At 50.2% G+C, this 15,616-nt stretch overlaps 1 protein-coding gene across 2 annotated transcripts in view; it reads right to left on the minus strand.

The window, feature by feature from the left end:
* Positions 1-923: 923 nt before the first annotated feature.
* PRPSAP1 (phosphoribosyl pyrophosphate synthetase associated protein 1) overlaps positions 924-15,616 on the minus strand; it is a 28,917-nt gene continuing 14,224 nt past the window's right edge. For both annotated transcript variants that reach the window (XM_054394090.1, XM_054394091.1), the window contains 7 exons: positions 12,781-12,953; positions 12,138-12,253; positions 11,136-11,191; positions 10,168-10,313; positions 3,677-3,747; positions 2,715-2,861; positions 924-2,040 (listed from right to left, as the gene is read on the minus strand). In XM_054394090.1, coding sequence (XP_054250065.1) covers positions 1,882-2,040; positions 2,715-2,861; positions 3,677-3,747; positions 10,168-10,313; positions 11,136-11,191; positions 12,138-12,253; positions 12,781-12,953 — 868 coding nt within the window. In that variant the 3' untranslated portion in view covers positions 924-1,881. The remainder of the gene's footprint in view (positions 2,041-2,714; positions 2,862-3,676; positions 3,748-10,167; positions 10,314-11,135; positions 11,192-12,137; positions 12,254-12,780; positions 12,954-15,616) is intronic.

The raw sequence follows: 15,616 nt of genomic DNA on the forward strand, positions 1-15,616 counted from the left end.
TAACCCTGGTTTCCAGTATGAAGAGCATGATCCACTACTGGCTTAGAAGGGGGCACACAGACACCTGTGAGCACTTCACACACTTGTCAAGCTGCTCAGCAGTCCTTGGAGCACTGTGCTACTCCACCAGCCTGAGGAGCCATGCTGTGGGCACAGGGTGTAAGCTGAGACTTGGTGACAGTGCTTTGAAAAGGAAGAGAAACCATCACCAGCCTTAAGGCCTCATCCAGCCTCGCACAGCCCTGGCAGGATCTGGCTTGGAGGTTTAATCTGTGCTGGATACTGGAGATGACTCAACAGCTCTGGGCTTCTGTGTACCCTCACCAGCTATAAGACATGATGTTGCTCTGCAGGAGAACCCCCCCCCACCATGCCAAGACATGCTTGTTTGCCTGGTGTTCAAGGCTTGTCCTGCTTACAGGGTCACTGTCTGCCCCTTGGCATCCTGTACATTTCAGATGCTGGAGTGGAAGAGAAGGATGCAGGCAGAAGCTGAAGGATAAGCAAAACTGAACAACTGCCTGCAAGCGACAGCAGTGCTCTTTTGAGCCTCCAAGCAGTGTTTGTTCTTCACATCAGAAGGCTACAAAGTGGTAGAGTGTGTTTGTTGGCCTCAATAAGAGGAAAGATCATGGCAATAGGGCAGCTCCTGCCAGCAGGGGGATTGGAACTACAGAACCTTTAAGGTCCTTTCCAACCCAAACCATTCTGTGATTCTACAATCAGATTCTGGGACTTTATTCTTATATCATCCTGGAGACAAAGCCCTTGACAAGCAACTTAGGCAGCTTTCTCAAGCATCCCCTCCAGGCAAGGATTAGTGTCATTCCAGGAAGGAGCAAGCACTGAGTCCTACCTCCCTATGGAAGGCAGCTGCAGGCTGCCCAGTGAGCCTGGTTACAGCAGCAACCCCACAGTACAGACACAGCAGCTGTTCAGGGAGCACAGGAGGCACCACCAATGAAAAGTCCTATGCTTTTTATTGCAGTGTTAGTGTTTTGGAGAGCACAGCTGCACTAAGAGGCAGATATTGTTCCAACTCCCTCACGAGACTCTGACACAACTCATCAGCCCCAGGCAACTCCAAGCCCTGCGCCTGGTTTTGCAGTGCAGACAAGTGTTCAAGTGAGGACCTAAACCCTCACGTGACTTGCCACTGAAGAACAACTAATGACCCAAGGCTCACAAAATGAAAAGGCCAGCACTTTAACTAGCACCCCTTGCCCTGCTGGGAGACACACGTGGGCTGGTTCCCAGCGCCCCGACACCAGGGGGTGAGTCGCCCAGGGAATGGGCTGCCCTAAGCTGCCCTGTCTGGATGTTCCGCTAGCTTAGCTCTGATGAAAGTCCTGCCTGTGCTGTGCAGGAGCTGAGAGGACACTCAGCTGGCAGGGAGCTGCTCTGCTAACCAGATCTGCCAGCAGCAAGCCCATCCAGCCCAGCGCTCCCTTCCCCACGCTCAACCCCACAGGCTGTCTCCTCATGCTGCCCACACACAGCAACGAGCAGGCTCTAGTCCCTTCTCAGAAGCTGACAGCTACTTGCCTTTTCTTTCCCCCACTACAGGGCAACAGGGAACACGCTATAAAATAAAAATAATAGTAAAAAAAAAAACAAAGTAACTTAAGAATCCCACACCACCTCGCTGCTCCACCTCTCTCCGTTCAGATGTGATCCTCCCCACTGCCAGTGGCTGCTTCTATTCACCTGTAAAGTGCTGGTCAGGTTGATTGCTATCTATTAGATCTCACGGCTCAAGACTCTGCACTCCTTCACGCCCCTACATGAATAAACAGTTGTGTTATGCCTCTAATGTATGGTATTGCCTTTTCATGCACATTTCCTTCTCTTGTGGAAGCCAGGAGAGGGGCAGGGCCAGGTCTAGTCGTCGACAGTGATGTTGCGGAAGAGATAAGCCATGGACTCGCCGTTGTGGATCCGTCGGATGGCTTCAGAGAGAATCAAGCTGATATCCACAGTCTTTATCTTGGGGCACTGCAGCTTCTGCACCTCGTGAGGAACTGTGTTGGTTACTACCACCTACAGGGTGCCAGAGAGAACAGACTGTTAGTTGTGCTGCTGCTAGGCTCGCTCACCGAACACCTACTGCCCCACGGGTGGTGCGGACTGGCTGTCACAGCACAGGGGGAGAAATCCTTCCATGTTAGAAAACAAATATTCAAATACATGGTCTTCCCTCATGTGACAGTCAGTCTGTCTCTCACATGACAGGGGACTGGTATAACCACTGCTCCACACCAGTCACCTCCACACAGGCTGGTTCATTTACATTACAGGACCTGTGTATGTTCCTAAGGGCGAGGTTTGAAACAGACACTCTGAACGTACCCAACAGCCCCTTGCTGGCTGGGGCAGAGGGACAGGTAGAAGGCCTGTGCAGTGAGAAAGCAGTCACATGCACCTAGCTGTGGTGAGGGAAGTGCCCAGGCAGGGATGACTAATATCTGTACACTGGGGAGAAAAGATATACACACACAGAGGAGCAGATCTGACCTCAAGCACTCATCACACAGGGGTTTTGGTTCAGCTTTTTTCAATGAAGAACCAGCTAACCAAAACCATCTGATGCAACCAGTCACTTCAGAGATGAGCTGTGTGGCAGGGGAAGCACATCAGCCTGTGGGGTTTGGTGCCCTCAATCAAGCCAGCCAGCAAAGGCAGCCCTTGCTCTGCAGCCCAGGAAGCAGCCTCACCTCATCGATGGAGGACTCCTCTATCAGACGGGGGGCATCTGCTGACAGCAGCCCATGAGTGGCCATCACAAAAATCTTGTAGGCTCCACGCTCCTTCAGGATCTCTGCAGCAGCCACAAAGCTTTCCACGTCATCAATGATGTCATCCTGAGAAGAAACAAACAGAAAGAAGATCACACCCAGAAGCTGAACCATGCCTGCAGAGCAGGAGTGGATCTGCAAGGTGCTGCAGCTTTGGCCATGCACACAGCTGACAAGAATGCTCCCTGCCTGCTTCAGCTGCATGGACAGCCATGTGCATGGCTTACAGCTGTGAAGGCCATTTCCCTGGTTTACAGACTGTGTCTTGGGGAGAAGGTAGTCCAGGTTGTCCAGGGAGGTGGTAGAAGCCTCATCCCTGGAGGTTTTTAAGGCTAGGCTGGATGTAGCTCTGGGCAACCTGATCTAGTGGGAGGTGTCCCTGCCCATGGCAGAGGGGTTGGAACTGGATGATCCTTGAGGTCCCTTCCAACCCTAACAATTCTATGATTCCATGCATGTGCACAACCAGAGCTTCTCTTCAGCAAGATGGCTTTTTCATTGTGACAGTAGCTGTGTGTTGATTACTCACACTGCAGCAGGGCACAGCAAGAGTGAGAGGCTCAGCAAGCTCCTTTGGTTGGATGAGTTTGGGTTTTTTAAAGACTTTGGGGAGATTTCTCTGCATGCCATTGGTTTGTTGAGTCCTTGCAGACACCTGACATTTGTAGATTTAAATGAGCAGGGAGATTTCAGGGTTTAAAGTGCTGAAGTATGAAGGGTTTTTGACTGTAAGCTGAAATAACCAGCAGCAGAACTGGAGAGAACAGTGGTAACAATCACATTCCCATCCCTACCCTAGCAGTCCCTCCCACCCTCTGGGATAAATCATCTCAAGATGCTAGTAGAAAGCCACCCCACCCTCCTCTCCATCACACTCATACCACAATGATGGCAATCCTTCCTCCAACATCTCCAACCACAGTTATTGGTGGCTTCTCCTTGGCCATCATCACTAGAGAAGAAGAAACAAAAGCTCAGGTCAGTTAGCCTTGAGTCAAACCACAACAGCTCCACCACACAAGAGGCTGAGCCCTTGACTGCATCTTGCATTGATGCCCAGATACAGACATGTGCTTTACATTATCCTGACACCCACCCAAGTGGGTAACCACTGGTGTAACCATCATCTTCCTCCTCACATGAATAGTGCTGCTGCACAAAGATGGAACTTTCAGTTTCTGGGGGCACTTCAGAGCCAGTACACAAATCCAAACCCCTAACACATTCCTGTGCAAGGAGAGCTACAAACCAGCAAATGACAGTGACTTTCCTCATGCTCCAGAACTGCACTGGGAAAAAAAAGAGGGATCTCATACTGGGAACAACAAATGGGCTTCTCTGAGCAGCCTCTATCAAAGGCCACATCGCTTTACAAGGTGCCTGTTGACCTCGTGAATCCATATGAAGGATTTGAGACCTGCACTGCAGTTTGCTGCCTCTTTTGTCACCCACCACACACACAAAGCTTTCAGAGCATGCAAGAACCTTCATAACAGCTGCTCAGGCAAAGGAGGCTTAGAGGAAGCTTGCGCAAGGAAATTGGCTGATTAATTTTGAAGTGGATTAATAGAAAGCACAGGACAGAACCCACAGTTCCAACTCAGATCTGCAAGCTCAGTGCAAGCAGCCACTGGAAGCAAAAGGACACATGGATGAGCTGTGCTCTCTGACACATGCTGAGGAGATGTACTGGGAAGTAAAGGTTCCACTCCTTCCTGACCCAAATTTCCACTGACTTGGCTCATGCAAAAGCTTCCTGTGTAGCAGCCTTTAGCTTTATCTGGAAGCATAAAAAAAAAAAATAACAGAAGACCTGAACTTGGATGCACTGACAGCATCCAGATGTAAGAGAGTTTCCAGACCTGCACCAAACAGCAATCAGCCTCCAATACAGGCCAGGGACTTTGCTGTCCATCAGAGGCAAACCTCTCACTTGCTGGAGGGTGCTGGTTTGTAGAGTGAAGGCAGTACAAAAACTCCCAGCAAGGAAAGAACTCAGTGGTGGGCACCCATGTGTCCTTAGGTGATAACCTGAGCTGCTCTAACCACTGAAGCACAGAGGAGCACCCAGCATTTTCTGGCCCACCAAGATTTTTTGCTATCTACAGGGAGCACAGCAAAGTGTCCTACTGAGGTGCTCTGCATCCCTCCTCTTCCTAAAGTCAGGTCTCTCCAGGATTCTGGCCACAGAGGTTTCTCAAGTGGCAGGGACTTCTGGACACAACTAGAAGGCATGATTTTTCTCATTTAAGGTAACATACTTCAACATAATACTCCAGCAGCACCAAACCAGAAGTTCATTGTCTATCAAAAAGCCTGTCTCAATATTGACTGCTGCCCTCCTGGGTCAAAAAAAATCCTACCTGAAACTCCCCATCCTGCAGGGCAGGCTGATCCAGAACGATCCCCACAACCCCTCAGTGCCTGGGAATGCCCAGAGTGCAAGCACAGCTGGGGTGAGTGACTCACACTGAGGGAAAGCAGTGAAAGCAATTTTAAGGACCACAGCTCCAAAGATTCCCATGGAGAGCTGTTCTCCAGCTCCACAACCTGCTCCCCAGCCTGCTTTTCTGGAAGCCTACAAAAACAGTACACAGGTGTCCAACAGCTCTGCTCTGACCCCTGTTACACCACTCACTGTTAGGTTTTGCAGTTAAAGTCACAGCTGGCTTAGAATTAAGAGTTAATTGCTCCTTGGAGCACAGCCTGCCCTGCACTGTGATTTCTGAGGCTCCTATCAAATGCAAAGCCACACCTACATCCTGAAGGGAAAATACTCTCAGGAGAAGGAAGAGTGTTTGTAATAAAATAAGAGTAAGCATCACAAGAGATAAACAGACCATAAATTTCAATTACAGGCACTACCTACCTGCTTGGATTAGTTATTAGTTTATTATCTAGCTTGGACAGGAATAAAACTCCTGGTGAGAGCTGTGAAATGCCAGCAGGATTACACCTGGCTGCCAGCCCCACTCCTTCCAGTGCAGTCCCAAATCATGACCACTTCTGCTGACAACAGTCAGGCTAGGGGAAGTTCTTCTCTAAGCACATGGTGAGCTGAGATTCACAGGACCACAGGATGTTAGGGGTTGGAAAGGACCTCAGGAGATCATCAAGTCCAATCCCCTGCCAGAACAGGACCATAGAATCCAGCACAGGTCACACAGGAACACAGCCAGATGGGGCTTGAAAGTCTCCAGAGAAGGAGACTCCACAACCTCTCTGGGCAGCCTGTTCCAGTGCTCTGAGACCCTCACATTGAAGAAGTTCCTCCTGATGTTGAGGTGGAACCTCCTGTGCTGTAGTTTCTATCCATTGCCCCTTGTCCTATGCCAGGGTGCACCTGAGCAGAGCCTGTCCCCTCCCTCCTGACCCTCAGCCCTCAGATATCTATAAACATTTATTAAATCCCCTCTCAGTCTTCTCTTCTCCAGACTACACAGCCCCAGGGCTCTCAGCCTCTCCTCACAAGGCAGTGCTCCAGTCCCTCAACCATCCTTGTAACCCTCCCTTGGACTCTCTCAAATAGATCCCTGTCCCTCCTGAACTGGGGAGCCCAGAACTGGATGCAATATTCCAGGTGAGGTCTGCTTTGCTCACAAACACAGGAAGGCTCAGCAAACCAGTGTCCTTCTGCTGCATACAGGAAGCAGACACATGGCTTGCTGTAAGGCTAACCTGAGCACTGCTCCACACCTCTCTGCTTTTAAAGGCTGTCTTTCAGTTTTGCTTTAAGCATGGTAGGCAACACGGCGACCTACCCGGATCCTAAAGAGATGTTCTCCCTTTTTCTTGTTCAATTTTTTTTTCCTCTGCAAAGAAAAGAAAAACAAAAAATTGCAAGCCAAAGATCTACCCAAACCCACACCAAACCTCAAAGAACTGCTCCAGTGTGATGAGAGCTTATGTGAGGGTTACTGCAGCCCATTTCTTGTCCTTCAAAATCTTTGGGTGTGACAAGATGTGCAAGGCAGAACTGCTACAAGGAGGGAGGTGGCTTGGAAAATGATTCAAGTGATGAAGAACATCTTTCCCCACTCCCAGAGACAAAACCTCTGTTTGTATGGAGACAAAAGAGGGTAACAGAAGTAAGCCAGAGCTGTACTTCTGCCTGGTTGTAACCTCTCAAATCACCTATGAGTTTAGGTTGGAAGAGTTGGTGGGGTTTATTTCTGGAGAGTCAAAAAAAAATGCTTGTTGTAGCTGTAGCTTTCAGGAGGAGGAATAAAGAAAAGAGGGAAAAAAAAAATCCATCCACCATTTTCATAAATCAAAGATCTCAGAGGTGGTGAGGCAGTAAGTTCTAACACTGCCCCTCCAGCCTGCTGTGAGTAACACACAGTACAGGCAAGATCAGCACTGGTGTGAAGGAACAGCATTCTGAGCTGTGGCTTTAATGAAGTGGTCAAAAATGGGTTAAAAGAAATGCTCAAACAAATCCTGTTTGGAGCTGAGAGTGTGCAGTAAAGTGATAATCACCACCACCAAAAATAAAAATATAGTGCTGCTTTTACACCAGAGGCTGCTCAAGAACAAACTGTTTTGTGAAGAGATAGGCCTGAAAGGACAGAAGCCCCATCCCTGGGAACATTCCAGGTCAGGCTGGATGGGGCTCTGAGCAGCCTAAGCTAGCTGAAGATGTCCCTGCTCAGTGCAGGGGTTGGAGGTTGGACTGGTTGACCAGTCCAGGACCTGAAAGGTCCCTTCCAACCCAAACCAGTCTGTGCCCAGCCTAAACACAGCAAAGAGACAGGGGTGAGAGGTAGGAACAGATCTAAAGTCACTCCAGTTTCCCACCTAAACTCTCCTCCTTCAAGGCAGGTTGCTGTGCTCTGGGTTTGAAGCAGGCCACCAGCTCCCTGTGTAGAGTGCTGCAATGATTTAACAGATGGTGCTCCACTCCTTTTCTGCAGCAGGAAGAAACAGGCCAAGAGTCCACATGCAGTTGGTTAAAGCACAGCCCCAAGCCAGCTGCAAGCTTTGAGCACAAAAAGAGCACACAAAGAGAATAACCTCCCAGTGACATCTTGTCTCAAAGCCTCTGATTTCTGGGCTTTCAGTGATGTGAGCTGCTGCTGCTGCTGCTTGAGAGCAGCACTTCAAGAAGTGCATTTGGAAGCACCTTTAGCATTTTCCCATTCCAGCTGATATGACACCAAAGCATCACATCAGGCTTCACTCTGAGGACAATACATCAGCCACAACACTCAGTGATGAAAGGCAGATCTCTGCCAGAACAGGGAGAGAAGCTGCATGGGGGGACACAGGAGCACAGCCACTTCATTAGGAAGCCATGAGGTGATCAATGAGGGGGGTCTGGGGCTGCTCTCACACACAGGTTCCACCTGGCTGTAACACAACTGCCAGGGACCATGAAGTGCAGAGCCCAGAGAGGGCAGACAGGGTGCTCCACACAGACCAGTTCCATTTTGATAGATGGAGTTTTGGGGGTAAGGAAGCACACAGCTCAGTCCTGCCTTTCACCACCCACACCACAGGGACACAGCTGAACATTTCCCTCTGCCATCAGACCTTACACCCCTGGAATTGCTGGTGATGTGCACACAGCAGGAAGAGCTGGTCAAGGGGCTTGGTTCATGTGCCACTTGAGATGGGAGGACACTTTCCCAATGACTGAATTGCACAAGAAAGGAGGCACAGCAGAGAGGGTAAGAACAGAGACTTGCAGCACTGCCATCCCTCCCTCTGGCTGCATTTTCACTTCTGCCTGGCAGAGTGCAGCTCCATGGCAAGAGGCTGTGACACAAACCAGGATGCAGCAGAGGCTTGTAGTCTGCTTCTGGACAAATGTTACCTCAGTATCCTGCACCTCCAGTAACAGAGCTCAGCTCACTCAAACCCAGCTGCCCATCAGAACAGAAAAGGGGAGAGAAAAGCAACTTTCTACTGAGAGTTTTGGATGAGTTTGCCCCCTAACCCTTCCCACATCTCACCCACAGCCTGACTGTGCTACATGTGTGCCTTAGGCATACAGGAATGTAAGGTCATCAGTCTGCAGGAGATAAAATAGGAAAGTGGTGAGACACAGCAAATCAGTTTGTGTTTGGATAGCTGAGGACTGAAAAGAATCTTCTACTAGGACAATAACTAAACTGGACAAGGGCACAATTCTGTGTGAGCCACCACTTATGGAGCTCTCTAGCAGCACAAGCTCCCACAGATGAGCTTCCTTAAAGTGCCAGGATAGGAAATAAAAATGCAGTCACATCAATGCCCTGGTAGTAGATCAGTGTCAGCTAGTGATATTCTGGAGGACAGCCTCCTCTTCAGAGTGGGAGGGGAAGGGAAAGGCCAAGAACAACCAGGCAAATTCCTGTTTTGTTGGAAGGGTGTGAAAAATTCCCCTTGCCAATCAAGATGAAGTCCCAAACTTCATTCCCAAACCCCACCTGCCCCCCAAGGCCCAAGCAGAGGCTCACCAGCATTGTTTAACTGGTTGTATCATATCAAGTGATGACTGGGGTAATGGAAAACACCTACAGTCTTACTTGTCTCCCCTCACAACCTGCCCACAAACTGGTTGGATGTTCTCCCTGAACTTCAAAAGAGGAGAGGAGGCACTTATCAGCAGCCCTCACCACTGCAGGTACCACAAAGCTTGGCAGCACGATGGAGCCATCAGTCCCCACCACAGGCAGCAGCAGAAGCCCTTCCCACAGTCACTGCACTCACTTCTGTCCCACCACCATCCTCCCAACAGCTGAAGTCCTTCCAAGGGGGAGCTAGATGTTATCTGGCTGCTGCTGTTGCAGGAGGGCTGGCATTTCTCAGAACACAGGTTTCCTCCTTTTTTTCCCCCCCTTTGCTCTGTGCTCTCAAACCAGCAATTTTGCAACACATGACAAGAACAGAGGAAGAAGCTTAGCACTGCTCTCAGAAAACCTTTTCACCCTAAGCCACACAAACCTCAAGACCTTCTCAAAACAGACCCTGGAACACAATCACCTTGCTGCCAAGATGAAGAAAACTTCCAGCAGTAGGAATGACTACAGCAAGGGGAGAAGACAAAGCCAGCCCTCCCCTCCACGGTGGGGACAGCAGCCTGTCCCAGTGGCTGTTCCTGTGGCAGTCACTCATTTCTTTTCTGTTCCATTAGCTCCATGAGTTTTGCTGCCAAGAGCTGCAAAGGCACCACCTTTATCAGAAGTTTGTCATCTGGCACTTGCTGAGTGGGCAGAGCCAAGGAGAACCTCACCGAGGCTCCCCCTGCACCTTCTCCTACAACCTTGCCGTGAGGAAAGATTCCACTGGTCCCTCAGGTTGGTTACACCCTGCACAGCCAAACCAACAGCCATTTCCCACCCAGCCACGTGGCTGGTGCCCAGAGAGAAGCAGAGCAGCTGGTTCTTACAGGGCAGCTCCAGCCCAGGGTGCACAGTGGCGTTTTTGACCATGGGAGGGGAGTGTCGACCATCGTCCATGTCCTGCTCCGTGCACTGAGCCTCTCCGTGGATCACTGCCAGCCCCAGGCGAAGCCTCTCAGCGTAAGACTGAGCCCTGCAGGACAACCACAGCATGTCAGGAAGATGTTGGCTTGATGCAACTTCGTAGCCCAGTGCAGCAGACCTCTCCCAGACCCAAGAGGGCAAGCGAAGGCTGTTCCCCAGCATGAAGCTTCACTGCAAGCAACTTTTCATTCCTCCTCAATATTCCAAAGCCCACTCTGCTCCTTGGCTGCACCACAGGGGTCTCCATATGGTGCTTTCTGAGATGGTCAGCCACTGCTGAAACTCCTGCAGCAAGTCTGACCCTGGCACCAAGGGAAGGACCTAGCTCTGCAGCTGCACTGACCTCCAGTTGATTCCCACAGGGGTGGGACTGCAAAATTCAGCTGCCCGTCTCCACCCCAAGAGATGTCCACCCTGTTTCCATCCACAAAGGACTTATGGACCAGATAATAGAATCATTTTTGTTGAAAAAGGTCTAGAAGTTCATTGAGTCCAACCATTTTCTAACTCAAGCCTGGTGCTAAATCATGTTCCTCAGTACCACATCTCTGTGTCTTTGAAACACCTCCAGGGATGAGGATTCAACCACCTCCCTGGGCAGCCTGTTCCAGTCTTTGAGAACCCTTTCAGTGAAGAAGTTTCTTCTAGTATCCAACCTAAACCTCCCCTGGTGCAACTTGAGGCCATTTCCTCCTCTCTATCACTTGCTACTAGGGAGAAAAGACCAACCCCCACCTCACTGCAACATCCTTTCAGGGAGTGGAAGAGAGCTGATCCATTTGTGACCCTCCCATATTTTTCCTGGTGTATTTCCCATCACCCCAAACCTTTCCCAAGTTGCTTTTAGCCAGCTAGTAAAGCATCCATTTACCTTTTAGCTGCATCAGGAGATTTGGCTACAATAACTGCATTTCTGTAATCTGGAATCTGGAAGTGAGAAAAAGTTACTTAAGTCAAGAGCTTCTCACTGGTGAGTAACTGGTTTGAGACCTGGCTGAACAATCCCACCCTTCCCCAGACCCAAACCTTCACTCTGTGGGCAGCTGCACTCATTTTCAACACCAGCACCTTTGTATTCTGCCCCAAAGGCAACACTATTAAGTTTAGCACAGGCAGTGCTGCAGGTCCTGCCCTGCACAGGGCTGCAGCTCTCTGCCTCCTTCCCAGCTGGTGCCCACAGGCTGAGGTCTGCAGTGCTGAGCTGGAGACACAGGGCACAGCACAGAGAAGGAAGGGGAAGGTGTGGTGATGGCACCTGGCAGGGGGCAGAGGTATCAGACCCTGGCTCTCACCAGCATGCCAAGCCCCAGACCCTGTGCAGAGCAGGCACTGGCCTTGTGTTCAAAATGGCCAAAGGTAGGAAGCTTCACAGTGTTCAACCTACCCCACAGGAAGCAGCTGCAGGTCTGAACCCAGGGACTGCTCTTCTGGTGTGGGCATAAATCATCATCCTTGGCACATGGGAAATAAAACCTCCCTGCCCTGCCCCCAAGCCCTGCTGTGCTCAGCATTCCTACACTCAGCCCAAGACAAAGTCTATCAATAATTCAGAGCAGCCAGACAGCCAGTGCTGAACAAAGGGTGAGCAGAGACCCTTTCACAGGATTTAGAAGGTGATTAGAGGCAGGAGCATAAATAATACAGAGCAAGCCTCACCTTCTGCTTATGGCCAAGAGCTCAATTCCCATCCAGGTACAATCACATGACCCATTTTCCCCCTTTCCTAAGAAACATGGAAGAGGTGCCCCCCAGTGAAGGAATTCCTGAGCAGAGTGACTGCCTTAGGCAGAGCACAACCTCTGCATGAGCAGGGGCCCAGTGCTGCTACCACAGCAAGCCAAGCTGACAATGTACAGAACTAGAGTAACCTCACTTCTTCCTGTATATACTGCAGCAAGAAAGGGGATGCTCTCAGGTTGTCTACTGGGAAGCTGAAGAAGCCTTGGATCTCCTTTTGGTGAAGGTCCATAGTGATAATGTGTGTTAAACCTAAGGAAAAAAAACCAAACAAACAACAATTCACTGGAGGAGGCCTTGAGCAACCTGGTCTAATGGAAGGTGTCCCTGCCAAAGCCAGGGGGGTTGGCACTAGGTGATCTTCAAGGTCCCTTCCAACCCATTCTGTGAGCTGATGAATTCACTGAGATGACTCCCATGAGGCTGGAGTTGCTCAGATTCTCCATTTTCCAGCCTGTTTCAGCTATTACTCAGACTATTACACCATGAGATGAACCAGGCACAAACAAGCGAAATTAAAAACCCCCCCCAAGACCCCACGAGGAAGAGGCATGTGACAAGCCCCAGCACCAGGCTGGCACTCTATTTCAGTGTGACACTTCTAGGTCACCTCCCCAGGTGTGAGTTACAGAGAAATACAAATCAAGCTGAAGAAAATGGATTTCCCCCAAAGTGGCTGAAGGCTTCAGCAGCACATCCCCCACACCCAGCAGCCAGCCAGCCTCTGGCATGCCCAGCAGCATCCCAGCCTGCTACACTGCTGCTCCTGGGACACTCACCTGCCTTGGCAAGCATTGAAGCCAGCAGCTTGCAGACTATAGAGCCTCTCTTCCTCATTTTGCTCTGTTTGCTGTAGGGGAAGTAAGGGATGACCCCGATGATGTTCCTGGCACAGGAGGTCTTCAGTGCATAAGCCATGATCAGCAGCTCCATGACAGCAGTGTTCACATCTCTAGGAGATTTGAAAAGCATTCCAAGTATGAGGAGGTGTTTTTCCAACCCAACTCCTTGCCCCACACCTCTCCTCAATCTACTTCCAAGCCATTAATGCTGCACCTTCTGCTAATGCATGCAAGAGCCAGGCTGTCATTGTATGGCTCCTTCCCTCATGCCCCAGCACCTCACCATCAACTGCTACACACACAGGACATGACTGCAGCACTCAGGAGGTGTGGACTGCAGTTTGATTTTTGCATTCTAACACAAGGTGCATGATGGTTTTCCCTCCATTACCGCAACAAGCAAACAAAAAAAAAAAAAAAAAAAAGGTTGGGGTTTCTTTTTTTTTTTTTCCATTTCTGTTGGAACAAACGTCACCTCACACAGTGCATTATGACATAAAACAGTCTTTCATCAGAAGGAGCACACATGCAGCCAACACAGCTCCATCCACCCTGGGTTTATTAGGCTGTTTTTATTTGTAACAATACAAGGCAGGTTATTTTTTCCTGCCTTTAAGGAACACTGCATTGTGAAACAGTACAAAGTCCAGATTCATCACTTAGGTAGAGATCAGCATCTCCATGCTAGCCAGAGATCACAGAATCACAGCCTGGAAGGGGCTGGAAAGGACCTCTGGAGATCATCTAGTCATAGAATCATAGAGTGGTTTGGGTTGGAAGGGTCATCTAGTCCAACCCCCCTGCAGTGAGAGCAGGGGCATGTTCCAGCAGAGCAGGTTGCAGAGCAGGAGCTGACTGAGCCATCCTTCCACACTGCAGCAGAGGCTCAAACAGCACAGAGCAGCTTAAAGCTCTGCAGAGCTTTCAGGATGTCACCCAGACGCTGCTCGAGGATCCATTTCCCTCCTGACCACCGGGGATGGCTTCCCCCCACAAAGACTGGGGAGAAACCATCTTCCAAGCCTCCTTCTGTGTGGCCTGTGACAAAGCTCTAATCACTTCCATCTCTCCATCACTCCCCCCCTGCCTTCAGAAGTTAACCTCCATTTGTGCCTCTTCGTTTGCGAGGGCTCCGGGGCTCCGCTCTCCCGCTGGCCTGGCCAGCCCCCGTGCACAATGCTGCCTGCACACAAGGAAGCTTTGTCAGCTCTGAAGCACCCAAGCCAAGAATTACATAAAACACAGCCCCCTGCCACGTAGGACAACGAGCAAACAAAGAACTGCTTCTTCCCTTTGGGGTTTTGTTTTGGTTTTTTTCAGCTATGCCAGCAGGGCTGGGAGAAGAGAAAGATGCTGCTATCGCTGTTGGCTACCAAAAAAAAAACCACCCCATGGCCAAGTTTCAGCCTATTTAAAGTTCATCCCAGAAATTCAATAGTTTTCCATCATTAGTCTTCAAATTGCTCTTAAAAAACAAGAAAATAATAATTATATAGATCACAGAATGGTTTGGGTTGGAAGGGATCTTAAAAATCATCTAGTTCATAGAATGGCCTGGGTTAGAAGGGAGCTCCAAAGGTCATCTAGTCCAACCCCCCCCATATCTAGTTCCAACCCTGCTGCCATAAAAGTAGGGACACCTTCCACTAAACATTCCCATGGAAAACAGAGAACAAGACTGCTCCTGGGAGGAAGGGTTATCACTGATTTCAAAAGGCACCAGCAGTGCCCACGTGGGACACCCATGCAGGGGTTACTCAAGGAGGAGCACCTCTCTCACTGCTCCAGCAGGACCCCATGCTAAGCTCCAGGAAGCTCCTGCAGACCTGCCAGCACAGACACCAAGCAGATGTGGATGCCATCTGTCCCTCCAGCAGTGCCCAAGATGGGTGGGCTGGGAGTGCTCCTCCAGGCAAGGGGCACCCCCCGGGTGCTTTGTGCTGAGCCAGCTGCCAGGCTGACCTGCTTCTCTGCAGGGGGCACTGACACCACCCAAGGGCCCAGCTTGGGGTGAGGACTAGTTGGGAGGAAATAACATTTGTGGTGGAAACCCCAAGCACAGCATCTCCAAAACAGATCCCAGCAGAGCGAGCACCCAACCTCTTCACTGCCCTCCCCACCCCCTGCCTTGAAGCCAGGCTCACAGTTGCTGCTGGCCAGCCTGAGCCAAGACCGCACACGGGGCCTGTCAAGCTCATGACCAGCACACCCAGAGCCAGCTCAGCTATCCCACACACACCACTTACCACCCACCCCACTCCAGCAGCCTGGAGCCTCCCCAGCCCTGCCTGGAGATCCTCGTTCCTGGGGCTCTGCAAATGGTTTGTGTGAAGCTGCCAAGGGACTTTGCACCAGCACTCAGCACTGAAAGACTCCTTTTGCTTTTAGTTTATCACTGAACTACCAACTCTTTCATTTTGCCACACTCTGAGCATGTTTTCCCTCTTAGGAATGCTCATCCACACACCAGCAGCCTGGGATGATATCCATCTTGCTAATATTTTCAGTTCTGCTATATGCTTTGTGGACAGGCAGCTTTTATCCAGCTCTTTCTGTTCTCTTCTTATCTTCTCTTTCTGTGCATTTCAGATGCAGACTGTGAATTCACACTGCAGCATAACAAGGCTGATTCCCTCTCTGGCTCCTTCCCTACCATCTCCTAATATTCTGTTTACTTTTCAAACCACCACAGAGTGCAGAAGTCCTATTCTTAGCTTATTCACCACAGGTGTTGCTTTTCCCCCCCCCCTCTCCTGCAAAAGCTCCCTGAAAC

The sequence above is a fragment of the Indicator indicator genome, chromosome 29, assembly GCF_027791375.1.
Source record: "Indicator indicator isolate 239-I01 chromosome 29, UM_Iind_1.1, whole genome shotgun sequence".
In the NCBI taxonomy this organism is placed as follows: Eukaryota; Metazoa; Chordata; class Aves; order Piciformes; family Indicatoridae; genus Indicator; species Indicator indicator.